At 38.4% G+C, this 18,515-nt stretch overlaps 1 protein-coding gene across 1 annotated transcript; it reads left to right on the top strand.

Annotated features, from left to right (window-relative positions):
* The first annotated feature begins 296 nt into the window (after positions 1 to 296).
* slc39a4 (solute carrier family 39 member 4) lies at positions 297 to 16,973 on the top strand. The gene is made up of 13 exons (XM_065470191.1): positions 297 to 355; positions 1,496 to 1,520; positions 6,221 to 6,412; positions 10,699 to 11,040; positions 13,385 to 13,586; positions 13,841 to 14,010; positions 14,120 to 14,303; positions 14,983 to 15,155; positions 15,317 to 15,514; positions 15,753 to 15,857; positions 16,323 to 16,473; positions 16,562 to 16,749; positions 16,845 to 16,973. The coding sequence occupies exons 1-13, from the start codon at positions 297 to 299 to the stop codon at positions 16,971 to 16,973; spliced, it is 2,118 nt and encodes a 705-aa protein (XP_065326263.1).
* The last annotated feature ends 1,542 nt before the right edge of the window (positions 16,974 to 18,515 follow it).

Genomic DNA, 18,515 nt, shown 5'->3' with positions numbered 1-18,515 from the left:
TTGCAGTGCTGGACTTGATGAACGTGTGTGCTGAGAACATCTACAGGTTTGTCTGACATACAACGTAACAGACACTGACTCCACGATGGGGGGAGGGGGGGGGGGGGGTGTTGGGAAAGCAGGTCACTGGACAGTGTGTGGGTTTTGTCAATTAGCGATGGAGGTCACTATGCCTGTGTATGCATGTGTGTGTGTGCGTGTTTGTGTGTGTATATATATATATAGGGGCAGATGTCCAGGGTCCCATGCCATGGGCGAGCTTGTGTGTGTTGCTGTCTGTTCATGTGTGTGAAGTGATGTGCAGCCAATCAACTCAATCTCCTTCCTTTTCAGTGATTTCTGAGGCCGACAGCGAGTGACTGTTGACATGATTTCAGTTCGTGTTTCAGACTTGAAGCAACAGCAGCAAAAGTTGGGATCTGTGACTCTCACTGCCCTCAAAGTAAAAACAAGAACACACGAGGCCACGTTCAAAGAGTAAGAAAGGATTAATTAGATGAGATATTTCTCTGTGTTCTCCTTCTCATTGCTTATTTCAGTCCAAATTTCAACTGCAGCTTATTTGCAGTGCTCCATCAATTCATTTCAGTTTTATTTATATAGTATCAAATCACAACAACAGCTGCTTCAAGGCACTTTATATTGTAAGGTAAAGACCCTACCGTATAAAAAGAAAACCCACAACAATCACGTGACAACAAGCGCAAGCACTTAGTGACAATGAGAATGAAAAACTGTTTTAGCAGGAAGAGCTTCCAGCAGAACCAGGGTCCTGGATAGCCATCAATCCTCCTATTCCAGCATAACTAAGGGAGGGTTCAGAGTCACCTGATCCAACCTAATTGTATTTATCAAAATGGAAAGTTTTAAGGCTAATCTTGAAAGCAGTGCTATCTGTCTCCTGAATCCAAACTGGGAGTTGGTTCCACAGAACAGGGATCTGAAAGCTGAAGGCTCTGCCTCCCATTCTACTTTTAAATACCCTACAAACCACAAGTAAGCCTGCAGTTTGAGAACAAATTCATCAAATTTTTTTCTGCAATAATATTTATTTAACAAGGAAAATACATGTAAAATGGGACTTTGGTAATGAGCAGATCGTGTTCCTGTTTAAAGCACTCTAATAAAAACATGGATACAAGCACACTGAACAGCAGCAAACGGTGAATATTGTGGAAAACTATGCAACACCAAACAATTACAATAATGCGAAATTTCACATCACATCCTAAACAAGAAACAGCCGCCAACAGAACAGCATACAAACATGTTCTTGATTGTACTTCAGCTCATTCTGGGAGAAACCCCTGACTGTACATTTTGTATACAGTATATGCATATAACCAGGAGTAGCTGTCTAACACTGAAGACATGTATTTTATTTTATTTTATTTTATGTATGTATTTATTTATTTATTTATTTATTTATTTATTTATCTGATATTTATTGAATGACCCTCTGCCTTCCCTGTGCATATTTTCTGTTTTACTCCAGGAGGTGGTCTAATGAGAACGATAAAGTAAATAATTAACAGCTTTGACTAAAATAATAGTTTTTTTAAAAAGCTAGGAGGTCCTGCAATGGATTTCCAGCAAATGTTTGAAACTCATGTTTTGTTGAGATTTTAGACAGAGCATTTGCGCCATCTGGCGGTTATTAGGGGAACATGCTCGCAGAGGAGCGTTAAAGAAAGTGTACTTTATTGAAGTGAAAGGTAAATTTATAAGCACATGAACATTTGTGATGATCCAGGAGCAGTCGACAGAAGAATCAGTTAAGGGTAAACTTGCCTGCAGAAGGAAAATTAATCTAATGTATTGGATTTCACTAAGATATGTGGAAATGTTACTGAAGTGTTACTAAATTCCTTATATCACAAGACATAACTGAGGAAATAGGTGTCCTCAAGCACTCATTTCATTGACCAGCATCTGATGAATATACCATCACAAACCTGTTGCATGTCAGGATGTTTTAGAGTGCAAAATGACATTCATGATGCTTATCTTGAACTTGGTGTACCCGTTCTTGCAAAAGGAATGCCAGGCAGAGCCAGGGAGTCTCTGATTTCTTTGTGGTTTATTCATGGCCTCAGGACAAGTTGTCACGTCCTGCACTGATGGCAGGTTTTATTGTTAAGTCAAGGAGAACACCTGTAAAATGTTGCTCAACTGCAGCAGAGACGAGTGGCATAAATTAAGATATTTTACAACATTCATGCTTTCCATGTTAAAAGCTTTCATCTTTGCACTTGTCATAAACTTTTTAAAACTACCATGTGTCAGCTCAACATTTGGACCCTTTAAACATGCAAACTCTTTAACCTCACTCCCATAGTTTTTATAGCTGACCTTTCAGGTCTGTGACCAAGTGTTTCTGCTCATTCTGTGCTACGGAAAAGTATTTGCCCCTTTCCTTTCTTTTCTACATGTGTCAGATCATCAAAAACTTATTCAGTATTAGATAAAGATAACCACAGTAAATACACAAAGCAGTTTTTTAACAATGATTTCATTTAAGGGAAAAACCTGCCTGGCCCTGTGTGGAAAAAGTACTTCCCCCTGCTAACAGACACATTGAATCAAGAAATCACTTAAATAGAGCCTGTCTGAAAAAGTGAAGATAGCTATATATTGTAAGGTAGACCCTACAACAATACATACAGAGAAAAACCCAACAATCATATGAACCCCAATGAGCAAGCACTTTGGCAACAGTGGGAAGGAAAAACTCCCTTTCAACAGAAAGAGACCTGACAGATGACAACTGAAGGCTCTCCCTCCCATTCTACTTTTGAAATACTCTAGGACCCACAAGTAAGCCCGCAGTCAGAGAGCGAAGTGCTCTAATGGGGTGATACGGTACTATAAGGTCATTAAGATAAGATGGGGGCTGGTTATTCAAGACCTTGTATGTGAGGAGAAAGTTTTTGAATTCAATTATGGATTTAACAGGGAGCCAATGAAGAGAAGGCAATATAGGAAAACTACGTTCTCTCTTTCTAGTCCCTGTTAGTACTCTTGCTGCAGCATTTTAGATTAACTGAAGGCTTTTCAGGGAGTTTTAAACCTTCCCAGGAGTGGCTAGGCTACCAAAATTACTCCAAGAGCGCATCAATGGCTCATCCAAGAGTTCACAAAAAAGCCAGATTTCATGAGTCAACAATAAGAAAGAGACTCATCCTAAATTCTTGGGAGAGTTCAAAGGTGAAAACCACCACTGACCAAAGAGAACACAAAGGCTCATCTCATATTTGCCAAAAAACATCTTGATGATCCCCAAGACTTTTGGGAAAATGTTTGTATGGGTTGAGTCCTGTTATACTTGGTGTGAAACGCACAGTATTTCATAAAAAGAACATCAGTCAAACAGTTAAACACAGTGACGGTAGTGTGAGGGTCTGGGGCTGCTTTACTGCTTCGGGACCTGAACAATAAATTGATGGAACCATGAATTCTGTTCTCTACCAGAAAATCCTGAAAGAGAATGTCCGATCATCAGATCATGCCCTGAAATTTAAGCACACTTTAGTTACATGGCAGGACAATAATCAGCAAGCCCAGGTTTGAGTGACTCAAAAAAAAAAATAAAAGGAATGTTTGAAGTGACCAAGTCAAAGTTTGGACAAAGTCTGACTGAAATTCTTTACCCCTCCAGTGTGGCTGAATTAAAACAATTCTGCACACATGTGATTGTAGTTCCTGTTGCCGAGGGTGGCACAACCAGTTATTAGGTTGAGGGGGCAATTACTTTATCACACATGAGCAGGTAGATGTGGATACCTTTTTTTTCTCTGCATCTTATTTTTACTTGGGTTATCTTTGACTAATATTAAAATTTGTTTGACGATCTGAAACATTTAAAATTTATAATCCTCTGTTTTCAAGCCAATTGTAAGATAAGTTGTTCCACGCATATCTTAGAATGTGCAACAGTCCTGGGGATAATCCCTGACTGACTCCATGATAAGCGATCAGCACTCTGACTGTAATGACTCTGTTTTCTCCTTGTCACTATAGATAGTTGTTTCCATCTGTGGTCATTTGTTTGGGCTTGCTGTCGTGCTGCAGAATTAATCTGGGACCCTGGTGTATATTTAAGTCATTCCCTGAAGCAGCTCAACTCTTTTTACAGCTTGATTTTTCTTTTCCACCTAGTTTAATGTAGAAATAAAAAACTATTTTGAAAAGAGCAGAAAATGTGATTCTTTCTTTTTGAGTTTCCTTTGCTAGTTATTTTTCTCTATTGAGAAAACAAAGGTCTGAAAAAAGATCTCCCAAATGTGAGAAATCTCTTTGTACTTTGGATTAGGAATTCAGTTTTGATGAGTATCTTGGCTGTCTTATTCAAATTTGGCCCTCTAAAATATATTGTGTCTCAATTCGAAATAAAAATGCAATAGCATGCTTTTATTTCACATCTTGTTTAATGTTATTTGTGATTCCTTTGGCTGAGCAAACCATCTTTGGATCACTCATAAATGGTCCAGAAAGCAGCTATGAGGCTTCTCACCAGCTTCTCTAAAAGAACATGGATTATGTCCTCTTTACACCAGTACCCCATTAAGTCAATGGTTCAATATAAGATTTTACTGAGCTCCTCATGGTCAAATACCTCCTGAAATTAAAGGACAAGAGGAAATTGCATTTTTAATTTTGCTGCCTCTAAGTTGTGGAATTTGCTACCATTGAACTTAAGATCTGCAGCCGCTGTTTATACCTTTAAAAAGAAGCTTAAGACGAACCTGTGCACACTTGCTTTTAGTTTATGTTTATTTAAAAGGGACAATGTATATTAATTAACATGAGCACTTAAAATCATCATGTAAATGTGGCAGATTTAGCCACATTGATTCAATTTCATCAGTAGTCACTGGCAGGTTGATGGCATAACAAATGAATCAACAAAACCAAACATTCAGAAGCATGTGAACATAAGTGAAATACAGAAACACATATGAAATAAAGAATAATAATAAATACCCATATACCATATTTAAACACATTAGAATCAATTACCTTCAGTGACATTATTTCACATCATGACAGCATGTTTGATAATCCAGTAACCACTGTTTTACAGATTTAGAGAAAGAAGTAAAGAATGTTATATTCCTTGTTTCTATTGTATTGTACTGTGGGTAAGTATAGCTGACTGCCAAATGCACTTTTCCTGAGGGGTATTTTACAGTCTCCTCTAAAAAATGCTGTGGTAGATACAGATGAACTTTGATTTTATTAAATGGCCTCATTAGAGGAGTGGGGGCCAGTCACTTTTATCTATTTATCCATTTTAATTGTATTGTTATTGTGCTTTATATTGCAGAGCACTTTGTAACTTTTGTTTTTCAAAAGCGCTTTATAAACATATGTTACTTATTTATTTACTTGAAATATTAATTACTTAAGATTTTGTTTACCACAAAGATAAAGGCACCTGACCCTGAGTTTAAAAAAAACAAAAAAAACAAAAAAAAACAAACATTTTTTCCAGTTTTATTATGGAAAGCATGTCTGAACATTTAAACAGAAAACTGTCTATTAAGGGTTTACAAAGTTGGAACAGCCCTTTTTAAAGTATCAAATGGTTTAGTATTTGGATAGCTAGTATTTTTGCCTGGGCTCAGAACATAGATAGAAATAGAAACACTTGTTTTAAGTAAGATAAATAATAATAATAGCTCTGGTATGAATAACGAGCACCAAAACGTCGAGTTCAGGGTTAAAACATCAACATTTTGTATCTTCTTCAGCAGTCAGTGCAAACCAGCCACATAAGCCTTTTATCAAAAAATCCATTTCCTTCTTTACCTGGTTGAGCCTATCAGCTCCTTTGTGTGATGTGTGATGCCCAATATAACTTTGGGTTCACTAACATGGGTGAAAACGCTGTTTGGTGTTTTCCTGGTGGTGTGGCGATGCCTGGGAGCCCTGTGGGGTGCCTTTTCTGACCTGTACAGGTAACAGTGGTTATAATAGACAGGTGTAGGACAGCACGAGGCATGTCTCAGCCAATCACAGCCGAGGTCCAGTGAGACTGCAGTGGTTTAAAACTGATAACAGCCGTGAGCTGAGCTCTATGGCTCAATGTGTCTGCAGAAATACCTTGAGACTGTATGAACCTTTGTGTCACACTATTTCTGCTTTTTTTTTTAGTCTTTTAGTCTTTCCAGATATTTTTTTCTTCAAAGAAAGTTTTAAGATGATTTCCTCTTCGCAGTTTTTTCTGCTACTTCTCTCCGGGTGGGGTTTGCCCGGTTTTGTCTCGGGTTCCCCCGCTGTGGAGGAAGCTTACGGGGCTGTGGTGAGCATCGTGTCTCCAGGACAGCAGTATCTGACCGGGGAATCCCTTCACTCCCTCTTTAATACACTGGAGAACCGTGTGCACTGCGGCGAAGTGCCGTGTGAAAAGGTGAGTTTTATTAGGCTAAAGCTGCAGCCGAGCTGGAGAGCCTTGAGTCGGGTGCGGTGGAAAAAGGTCGAGGTCCAAAAGCTATTACGCAAGTGATAGATCGGGTTTTTCTTCAGCTGCATTCAATTGTAACAAATTTACTAATAATAAAAATAATGTTAAAATAAAAAATTTAATTTTAACATTACTTCTTTTAGATTTAGATTTGAGTACTTATCTGCTGAATAATCATCTGTAAAGTTTACTTTCATATTCCAAACTGCTTATTTACTCCTTCTGTAAGAGTGTGCAAAAGTTAACTAAAAGTAAAGTAAGGGTGCTTTCAAATAATGCTGTAAGTACTTTTTTAATCAAAGTGCAGCAAAGCGCAATAAACAGAAAATCCTTAAATCCCTTCAGCTTTAAAATAGCACAATTTTTCCACCTTGGCCGGCCAGTTGTTCCGAGCATTTGGTAGTTTCATGACGGGATTTAGGCTTCTATTTGTATTTTTCTATTTAATCCCAGGCTTGTTTAATAAACTGGACTTATCAATGGGAATCTTTGAGCTGCTTTTGAAAGGAAAAAATGTCTTAAGTGTAACTTTATTGCATAATATTTGCCGTGGATGCACAGAAAAAAAGAAGAAGAAAAAGAAAGAAGTGTCATTTAATTGAACCTAAAAGGAGACAGTAATCTTATGATCATTTACAACATAAAACAGCTATTTGTCGCATTTATATTTTATAAGTTCAGACCTTTTTCTTCTCTTTCCTCTTCTTTTTTTCCCCCCTGTGCAGTAAGTTATTAAATAAAGAGTCTCTGGTGGAAGTCTGGCTACTGTAATGCAAAAGTTTAATGATAAAGTAAGTGAAATAAGCTTTAATCAAGGTTTTATCAAGAAAAACAGTGTTGGACAGCATTTTACCTTGTATCAATAGGCTTCTTCTTTCAGTCAACAGGAGCCTAAACACGGATCAGGGCCTTTAACGGCAGGTGTTTCTCCTGCCTGAGAATTAGCCTTTTTTTAAGGGTGCTGTGTTCACATCCCTATCTGACCATCTAGTAAAGATAAAATCTCAGGTTCTTTCAGTAAAAGAATCCTCACCTCATAAAAGCTGGTTTAAAAATAAGTTATTACAGTGCTGGTGATTTTTCTCCAGTGTTGGCTAAAAGCTCTCTTAGGGGGCACCAAAAATTAAGCAGGAAAAAAAAAACCCAGGCTGGCTGACACAATTACTCTTCGGTTTCAAGTTCAGTGTGTTAGCACTAATCCGTGCTTATTTTATAAGCGTTGCTGTTACTCAAAGTATTTGCAGGCAACTTAAACAAAACCACTTTATCAGTGAGTGAGAGCGAAGTCCTTGGACTTCTTAGATGTCAGCTGAAAACAGCATGAATGTGCAGTGCTTGCCTGATAAATGTCCGCTATCAGACAGCTGTGGCAGCCACCAGTGAATGATGGATGACATAAAAGAGATGAGAAACTGTTAAACTGTAAATTTCATTGTAGGTAAATTATTGTTTGTGAGAACTGATGTAAAAGTCTTAGCAGTAGTGACATCGGCTTGCACTGTGGATTATAAGAGGCAAAATATGAAAGAGGTTCAATATTGACCCACAATAAAAATGTTTCTATTAGTCTTAGAGTTCATATAGCTGTAGTCCAGTGAAAACGTATTTGTCCCCGTCTAATTTCTTAGCTTTCTGAATATTTGTCAAACTTAGATGTTTCACACAATCCAACTAATTTTAACATTAAACAAAGAAAACCCAAGTTGATGCAAAATCCATTTTTTAAATGATCATTTTACTTATAGAAGTAAAGCTATCCAAACCGACCTGGTCTTGAGTGAAAGCCTAAGCCTAACTGGTTGTGCCACCCTTCGCAGCAAGAACTACAGTCAAGTGTTTGTATTAACTGGAATTGAGTCTTTCACATCTCTGTGGAGGAATTCCACAGGAAGTCAACTCTTATTTGCAGAATTGCTTTAATTCGGCAACATCGGAGGGTTTTCAGGCATCAGCGGCCTGTTTAAGGTCATGTCAAAGCATCTCAATAAGATTTCAGTCCAGACTTTGACTAGGCCAATCCAAAACCTCCACTTTGTCTTTTTTTAACCATTCAGAGGTGGACTTGGTGGACTGGTTTGATTCTAATCATTGTCCTGCTGCATAACCCAAGTGCTCTTGAGATTCAGCCCTCTCTAGTAGAGAGCAGACTTCATGAATCCACCATGTTTGACCCCACCTGGAGAGAAGCATTTTAGGAAATGTCGTGTTAGTTTTACACCAATGTAGCGGGGACAGTCCATAAAATATTTTCTCAAAAGTCTTAGGGATCATCAAGATGTTATTGCTGTTTTTAATATGGCAAATGTGAGACGAGTCATTGTGTTCTTTGCTAGTTTTGCTAGTTTTCACTAGCACTAGTTTTCTCCTTGAGCTCTCCCATGGGTGCCATTTTTCCCAGTCTCCTCCTTATTGCTGAATCATAAACTCTGAGCTTAATTGAGACCTGCAGTTCTTTAGATGTTGTTCTGGGGTCTTTTGTGACTTCCTGAATTAGTCGTCGATGTGCTTTTGGAGTAATTTTGCTAGGCTGATCACTCCTGGAAAGATTCACCATTGTTCCAAGTTTTCTCCATTTGTGGATAGTGGCTCTCACCGTGTTTCACTTTAGAAATGTCTTTGTAACCTTTTCCAGGCTGATAGATGTCAATAACTTTGTTTCTCAGCAGTTGCTTTAGATAATGGCATGATGTCCTGCTTTTTTAGATCTTCTAGCCTACTTTAATTTATCAGACAGGTTCTATTTAAGTGATTTCTTCATTCATTAGGGGTAGACGGGGCAAATACTTTTTTACAGCATTGCGAAAGGAGAAACACTTTTCATGATACTGTAGGTTCTCTTAGGAGTTATTATTATAATCACAGCAATGTATTGCTTCTATAAGAGTTTAAAGGGCCAGTTCACTCAAAATACAATTTAGTCAACAACAACACATAGTTGGATTTTTGCTTTGTACCAATCTACTATAAAATATAGTCGTATGATTCTTTACCATCCAATCAGTCATTCGTGACCCAACTTTTAGGTCAAGATTGGTGGATAACAGTATTTTATGATATCCAGCAATCTTGATGCTTACATCATCTCTAATAAAAGACAATAAAAGTGCTGATATTGTTGAGATTATGGATTAGATTAGATTAGATTATAGGTTTCTGATAATTCTGGATAATTCTGTATAAATGCACCAATAAAGCAATCAATTTATGACCTCTTTGCAGTAGCATCGTTTATGTTCATATACAGTTTATTAGATACACCATGCCAGTACCAGATTGGACTCCTTTTTAACTCCAGAGCTGTCTTAGTTTATCATGGCACAGATTTAACAAGGTGCTGGAAACATTCCTCTGGGTGTTTGGTCCATATTGACAGCATCGCACAGTTGCTGCAGACTTGTCGGCTGCATATCCAACAAATCTGCTGGACTGAGTTCTGGTGACTGTGGTGGTCGTTTGAGTACAGTGGACTCACTGTCATGTTCAAGAAACCACTTTGAGATTATTTGAGCTTTGTCGATGGTGTGTCATCATGTGTGGTTAGAAGATGGATACACTGTGGTTGTAAAGGGATGGAACAATACTCACGTAGGATGTGGGGTTTAAACAATGCTCAGATAGTAATAGGGGGCCTAAAAAGTCTCCTATAATATTAAATTACCAGCCACACCTTCAGCCATTGATACAAGTAGGATGGATCGATGCTTTCAAGTTGTTCATTCCAAATTCAAGGGTAGTCAAACAAAGCACTGTTTTTCCAGTCTTCTATCAGGAAGTGTGGCTCCAAGTGTGGACTTCTGCTGCTTTAGTCAACATGCTGTGCATTTAGAAATGCTCTTCTGCATACTTTGGTTGTAACAAGTAGTTATTTGAGTTACTGTTGCCTTCCTGTCAGTTCCAAGGAGTCTGATCATTCTCCTTTGACTTCTGGCATCAACACAGTGTTTTCACCCAGAAAACGTCTGCTCACTGGATAGTTTCTCTTTTTCAAACAGTTTTTGAAATACTCCAAAACAAGCATGCAACATTTAAAGTCACTTAAATCACTTTCTTCTCTTCTGGTGATCAAACTGTATTTCAGTAGGTCATCTTGGCTTGACTTTCTACACGTCTACATGCATTGAGTTCCTGTAATGGGCTGATTAGAACACTTGTACCTTCTATCGATAAATTTCATGAGATTGAAATGACTGTTTAATCTTTTTATCCCCTCTTTTTTCTCTCTGGACACAAAGTGTGATCTTGCAGATGCCGTTCATCAGCTCATAAGCAATCCCGACGTCCAAAATGAGGAAGAAACTAGAAGAAGCAGAGTAAATGTGGCTGTCACTGTATCTCAGTTCACGGCTCTCGCCTCTGGCTGCGTCCTTTACCTTTCTTCTCCTGGTCTGGTCTGCACAGCGATAAAAACAGGAACATGGGGAGAAGAGACTGAAAATTTCCTGCACAAATTCACACATAATGATCCCCATGAACACAACAGTGAGGCAAACCATGACCATGAACACATAGACGTCCATGGATTAGAAGGTGTCATTCAAGAGCTTCGAAGCCACTACGAGCCCACAGAAAGTGAGGTAAGCACAAACCTATACTCAATCTTCAGTAAATAGTTAGTATTTATTGCTCTCTTTTAACCAAATTCATTATAAACTGGATAGTGACAAGATAAGAAGAGTGTAAAATATTAGCCTTCGAGTTTCCAAAAACTAAAATATTGGAGCTTTTAATTCACCAGCAAACTTCAACTAAAGGAGTCACGAGTAAAATAGCTGGGAAATTAAAGAGACACATGCGGGGAGATCGCTTCCCCATTACAGTCACAGTTATGGATTTCCTTTATGCAGTATAACATGAGAAAAAAGTGAGCATATAGATGTTCACAGATCAAATAACTAATAAATAACTAATAATAACTAATAAATAAAACACTCTTGCAGGGTGTGTTTTATTTGATTGCTGTCAATGGAAGCTTACATACAGATTTATATCACAGCTGGGTCAGACAGGCTGGGTTTTGCCCTGTATCACCACACCACCTGATCATGATTAAAAGTGCTCTTTGTATCTGCTTCATTTTACTGGCTAGATTATGTAATTTATTTATTAGAATAGAATAGTTCACAAAAGCTGGACTTGATGTCGGACTGTAATGTTCAGTGAAAAGTTGCTTATGTTTTTTCTGATTTACTTCCATAAGACAAAAGTTTTGTCAGATTTGCAAACATTTAGCTGTGCTTGTTTTTTTGTATTTTATAGTATGTATGTCCAGTGTTAACAGCATTTTCTATCAGTTTTATTATTATTATTATTATTATTATTATTATTATTATTATTATTATTATTATTTATGTTTCATTTAATTTTGTGTTTTCAAATGGTTTTTTTTCTAATTTTATCTAATGCAGATAGTTTTTCATAGCGTACACAACAATGTCCTCATATAACAGAGTTCCTCTGTGTAAAATTCTTACATATTAATATTTAACAGGCTAAGTTAAGAAAAGTTAATACAACACTAAAAAAAATCATTGAGGAATAATAACAGTCCATAATAATGGTGCACCATTTCAGGAAAACAATAGTTAATCAGGGAGAGTTGAGTATATTGCCGGGATTTACACCAGTCAGCCATATTATTTAAACCACAGACAGGTGAAATTCAGAAATGTCTGGCTCTTTATACAATCATCACGGGCATCATCATCATGCTAATTTACAGCCTTATACATACACCCCATCTCATATTTGGTTAAACATCCCTTATCAGGTTGCATCTGCAGATATTTTTGTAGCAATCAAAAGGTTTCTGGCATAATTCAGGCTGGATGTTTGACCACTAATCTTTGCAGAACTGGTAGGCTTCATTTAAATTGGCTTGTCCATGTGGGCAGCTGCACATTTTGGTCAAACTTGAAGGTGTGGATTTTGGCAGGAGCTTTTTTCTTGGTCAGCGCCATCCCAGTGATGCTGGGATGTATGTCTTAAAATCTTTCCCTCCTGGAAAAATAACACTTCAAAGAAAATGTTAAAAGTCCAAAACTACCATAACATGATGAGTGTATGCATACATCTACACAACTGTGGAATGAGCATAGGATCATAAGATCTGATAGCCTGGTCTGAAGAACCACATTTTGTATTGCTTCATATGAATGGCCCTATTAAAATCCCTTGAATGTGTAAGAGATAGTGATAGCAATAAAAAAGTGTGTTAGCTGATGGACTGGGGAGTGCTTTGCTGGGAAACCTTAGATTCTGGAATTTATGTGGACTTTAATTTTCATATACAACTTATCTGTGGACATTGTTGCACACCACGTACTCCCTTTTATGGCAACATTATTTCCCCAGTGGCCTCTTTAAGCATGATAATGCACCCTCCCAAATTACAACACCTTTATCTAAACAGTAAAGGCCACTGAGGGGTCATTTAACAAGGAATTTATGGAATACTTCAAAAACAAAGAGAATAAATCTAACAACAATAAAACTGTTAAATATTAGTTTAAATAAAGGACATGCATTCACACTGTTCATTGTCCACTGCAAGGGATTAAAAGGGATTAGCTTATCTAATTTTACAAGCTTTTTGTGTTGTGTTTCACTTGTGTGGAGCACAGTCATTAAAACCCTTTGTCCAGTCTCAGTATTCACATGTTGATTCATAAGGACCAAAAAGTAAGGAAAGCTAGTGCTGTTTGAAAATGATCTGTAATGGCTTTAAGAATCTAAAGAAGACCTAGAAAAACAATAACTCCACTCCATGTAAAGTCCATGCTTTGACAATTCAGGCGTCCCACGTGCATTATGTATTAACTGACCATTGCTCAAAAGTGTTCAAAATGTCAACTGTGTTTAAATGTGTCGCCGTTCTAAAACACTCAGCTCCTTTTCTTTTCTTATTACCATGGTAACTAGAACTGTATAAGCGCTAGTGACATCATGGCACTGGTCAACGCATCATCAGGAGACCAGAAAGAGGAAGTGGGTGCGGTTTTGGGATATGTGCTGTATCACGCCCTGCAAGGTCACTGCTTCACTGATCAGTCCCTGCCTGATGAGAGCTTCTTCGTGAACTACATCATGGAGCAACTCGGCTCAGAAAATTTTACTGTCCTGGGTAAATGTGCATACACACAAAAAAACATATGGGCATTAATATATGTGCAATCACTCAAAAACCCACAGCCCGTAAAACACTAAATCTGCAGGGCACTACAGGAACTGCTTTATTTATAAATCAACGATTGTTGTGGTCACTCCTTTGTAGTAACATAGGGAAAATGTAGTCCTATTAGCCTATTATGTCTTGCTAACAGATAATTATGTGAATCCTGAGGCCATTTTGTTCAGTTGCTTTGTGTGTGACTGTAGACCTAAAGGCTCTCATGAAGAGCCTGAATATCGGACCTAGCTCGGAGGAAGACCATGGACATGAGCACACAGCAGATGAACACGCCGACCATGATGACAGTGTCCAGAGATGGAGGAAGAGAAGCAGTGACAGTGTTGAGGGACGTGAAAGTAATAACACTTGGGAACAGGTACCGACCTAGAAACACAAGGAAATGCCAATTGGTTCACACATTTCATCATTTAAATACCAGCAAGGTGTAAGTTATATAATGGATGTCTGTGGTTTGTTTTTCACAGCGTTGTTTCTCTGCCGAAGAACTGGTCCAGATCTACGGCCTGGCAGGGAATAGCTCTGCCTCCTCTGGTCTGGGTCGGCCTGGCGTGGCTCAGCTCAGCCCTGCGCTTGTCCAGCAGATCCTGAGCGGAGCCTGTGCAGATATTACAGATCCAGAAAAACCAGATGGGCTCTCCAAGGCTGAGAGTAAGTGTGGACTCGAGTAACAAATAGTTCTACAAGTTGACAGTTTGGCATGTCTCAAAGGCTGGGAAATAAGATCTGTTCATGCATTACTTATAGCTAACAACTGGTCTCTACTGGACATTCCAGGCACGTTTTTGCCTGTTTTCATTTGAATGTCACTGCTAGTTGTTTCCTGCACACAAATAGACTTGATTCACAAATTCAAATTCTAGATTGTACCTGAAGCACCTATTTCCAATTGCTGATTTCCAGTTACAACATAAAGGCTGGTAGATGTCAAAGAAAATGCGCATCCTGTAGGGATTTTCACTTTTTCAGAATAAATGGTAGGAGATATAAAGTGGAAATCTCGAGGGCTGAAAAATGCTTGCCTTTTGGAGCATTTCAAGTAGAAATCTCTGTTTTCTAGCATTTTATTTAGTTATTTAGCAATCATTAGCAGTGCTTAGTGGGTATGAATGCATTCGTACAATCTTTAGCTGAAGATTGCTAACTAAGCTTGCTACCATTAACTGTTAACTTAGTATTCCACCCTTTTAATTATGGTCACTTCTGTGCTCGAAAAAACTAAGATGGTACTGATGACATTAAAAGAGTTAAGGCTTCAAGATGCATCCACTTTTCAGTGAGCAGAATCACAATTAATATACATGCTATCATTTGTCTCTTTCTCATGTAGGATACCTCTATGCAACCATCGCCAATTTGCTGATAACAGCGATATCCATGTTTGGCATTGTGGTGTTGCTGTGTGCCGCCTGTACCAGTATTTTCCAGATGTGCATCCAGTTTTGCATCAGCCTGGCAGTCGGTTCACTGACTGGAGATGCCCTATTGCACCTGATGCCAACAGTGAGGGATTTTAAAGCTTTTAGAGTGGAATCATAAGGCATTTACTAATGTAAATGGGTGATATGCTAGCACAGTGATACTATGTAAAAACTGATTAGTCTTTTCATATATTAACATTAATGATATACTCATGTTATTTTTCTCCTGCGCTCTTTGTGTAGTTTCTGGGTTTGCACGTGCACTCAGACAACGGTGGCAGCAGCGAAGATTCAAGTCACAGTCATGAGGAAGAAACTCCGGACTACGTATACAAGATGCTGGTACTGATTGCAGGGATCTACTGCTTTTACCTGATGGAAGTTTCCTTCTCTCTGATCACATATGGTGATAAACATCACGACCATAAACATCACCATGGGGTAAGAAGAAAACAAGAAAACTCCTCATACAGAACACATTGTGTAATGTGTAATGTTAACCTTGTCATCCATTTACAACCAAAGTTGGTTAGAAATATTGTGACAGACACATGTACTGACATTTAAAAAGTTAAAAAATAATTTTTTAACTATTTGTCCTTCTTTGTCTCAAGTTCTTTCCTTCTGTCTCAGCCTGTAGGCTACATTTCTGAACAGCTTTGCCTCTCTCTCCTTTCAGGAAGACTCTGAGCCTCACCACTGTGACCATGGGAGAGTTTTAGAGATGTATCAACAGGAACAGAAACAAAAAGACAAGTCACAGTCCATATCCAAAGCAGACCTGGTAAGAGATATGTGGTCATGTGAAAGTTTTCATAAGACTGTGCAGTCATAAGTCCCCACTTTTTTGACTAAGTGTACCCTACTTAGCACACTTGTACCCCATAAGACTATGACTCAGTAGCTTGTAAGACCACCTTTAGCAGCAATAACTTGAGGTTATCATTTTCTATATGACTTTTATTAGTCTCTCACATCATTGTGGAGGAATCTTGAGTATAGCTTGAGAAAAAATCAGCTCAAAAGACTAATGACTGAATTCAGCACCCAGAGTTTAAACTAAATCATCATTAGTTACACTTTGCATAATGCATTTGTTTTAGGTTAGCTGTGAGGACAATGAGAAACCACTTCCAGAGCCAAAAGAGCGCACCAGAGGTGAGTAAAGTTACATGTAACAAAAAAAAGTTATATCATCAAACAGAGAGAACTGGTTACTATAACTTTGCCTCCTCCTGCATTCACAGAGCAGCGTCTGCTGCCTTATATGATTACGATCGGTGACACGATCCACAACTTTGCAGACGGATTAGCGCTAGGTGCAGCTTTCGCCCTGTCCTGGAAGTCTGGTCTGGCCACGTCACTGGCTGTACTCTGCCATGAGTTACCGCATGAGCTCGGTAATTATCTTACAAAACACAAAAACAGTGCCTAACCTAATCTTTTTTTCAGTATTCATGCATTAAATCAACTTATTTTCCTCCCCAGGTGATTTTGCCATTTTGCTCCACTGTGGCCTGTCTGTCCGCAGGGCCTTAGCTCTAAACATCGCCAGCACCCTGACCTCGTTCATCGGCATGTACGTCGCTCTGTCTGTAGCCACTGACCTCGCTACCAAGCAATGGATAGGTGCCATTACTGCAGGGCTCTTTCTGTACGTGGGACTCGCTGACATGGTGAGTGTTACTTGTCACAAATCTGACTCTTTCACAGAAGCAGCACAATCTGATGACTGTTGTTTAATTATCATCTTCATCCTTTTTCATTGTAGCTGCCCACCATGATCCATATCAGCAACAAGAAACCCTGGCTGACATTTCTGCTGCAGAATGTCGGCCTTTTGGCAGGGTGGGGTATTTTGTTGTTGTTGTCTCTTTATGAAGAGAAGATAAGTTTTTAATGCACAGTCTGGCAAGTGAACGGTCTCTCTGAGAGCTTATGAGAGTTTATGAATGTTGCTGACAGGTTGCTGTAAGACCTAGTTTATACTTGATTAGCGGGATATCACAATGCCTTTCTTAAGGACTTCCTAATGAAGACACGGTGTACCAGACACACAAAACCCACTTGTGCAATCTGCCAAGGTGAAGAGTGTCTCGCAAACCATTTGTTTCAGCATATTTCTTTTCTGTGTGAGGTATTAGAAAAGAGAGCAGGTTTCAATATTGAAGATTACAAGAAATGTAGTACCACAGATAACCCAGAGACCACAATAACCCATTAAATTACCTGAGTGTGTTTAGTTAAAAGTTCCTTTTATTTGTTGCACTGATAACGTTTCACTGACAGCAAATACCAGAATGTGCTGCTCTGCTGTATTAGATGGATTTATACAGATTCAGAGTATGTTATATGCTTGTGTGATTTTATCTCAAACCAAATTTGCCAAAGAGATAAGTACAGTAAACAAAGGCTTGTCCAAAAATACCACTTACACACTTGAAATGTAAACCAAAGGGAAATGTGACATTCAAGCAAACATGTCTTTTTCTAATTCTAGATAAAAAAAATAATAATATAATTATCTGGATTTTTTTTTCATAAAAATAAGTAAAATGCTTTTTCTTTGTACCTTTTAAGAAACTGATATATTATTACATACTTGCTGTAGTGGTTTGGGAATTTTAGGATTTGTGAAATCTTCCTATAAAATCTGGTTTAACAGTGTCACACTGAGACAGCATATAATGGGAAGTTAAAGAAGTAACCCACAAGAATTCAACCAAACAAAAGGAAATCTCTCTGCTCTCTTCTGTTCTGCTACTCAATCCCAAAACATGCAGCCTCACTCGCAGTGGTCCACTTGCACAGCTAAAGAAGGGTGCTCTATAGCCAAAATACACAAATAACCAAAATAAATAATAAATGAACACAAAATCAGAAACCTTGTTGCTGCTGACAGGAATTAGGCGGCAAGGTGGTACAGTGGTTAACACAGTAGGAAGGTGCTAGGTTTGAACCAAGCCCATGGATGGGGCCTATTAAATGTTCTCCCCATGCCCGCGTGGTCACTCCACAGTCCACAGTGGTTCTAAATTGCCTTTAGCTGTGAATATGAACATAAACCATAATGTCTCGCGGGGTAATCCTCTGATAGACTTGTGATCTCTCCAGGGTATACCTCGCCTTTTTCCCTATGACAGTTGTGATAGGCTCCAGCTCTTATCCACCATGTATTTTGTGAAATTTGAGTTCAAATTCTGCATTTTGACCTTTAACCTTTAATAGAGCATTCACCTGTGCTTTTGCATTAGATAAGCTGTAAGTGGAGAAGACAGGTTACGTCTTTAATCTGCGTAAAGTCATGGAGGTTATCTCGCTTTATGCTCTAATCTCCTAAACTTAGAGCTCATATGAACATCCTCATTAGGGACAAAGTCCACTGACAACACATCACATGCCGACACAGAAGGATGTTTATTACTTTACGCTCCATATGTAT

Source organism: Pelmatolapia mariae, linkage group LG22 (assembly GCF_036321145.2).
Source record: "Pelmatolapia mariae isolate MD_Pm_ZW linkage group LG22, Pm_UMD_F_2, whole genome shotgun sequence".
Lineage (NCBI taxonomy): Eukaryota > Metazoa > Chordata > Actinopteri > Cichliformes > Cichlidae > Pelmatolapia > Pelmatolapia mariae.
Note: the sequence above shows the minus strand (reverse complement) of the source record. Positions and strands in the feature narration are given on the sequence as shown.

Bases quoted from the DNA above. Each gene is read 5' to 3' on its own strand.
- slc39a4 (XM_065470191.1), top strand. From the start codon at position 297: ATGTGCAGCCAATCAACTCAATCTCCTTCCTTTTCAGTGATTTCTGAG. The intron at 13,587-13,840 runs GTAAATGTGCAT...GTGTGACTGTAG, and splicing joins AGAAAATTTTACTGTCCTGG to ACCTAAAGGCTCTCATGAAG. The intron at 14,011-14,119 runs GTACCGACCTAG...TGTTTTTCACAG, and splicing joins GTAATAACACTTGGGAACAG to CGTTGTTTCTCTGCCGAAGA.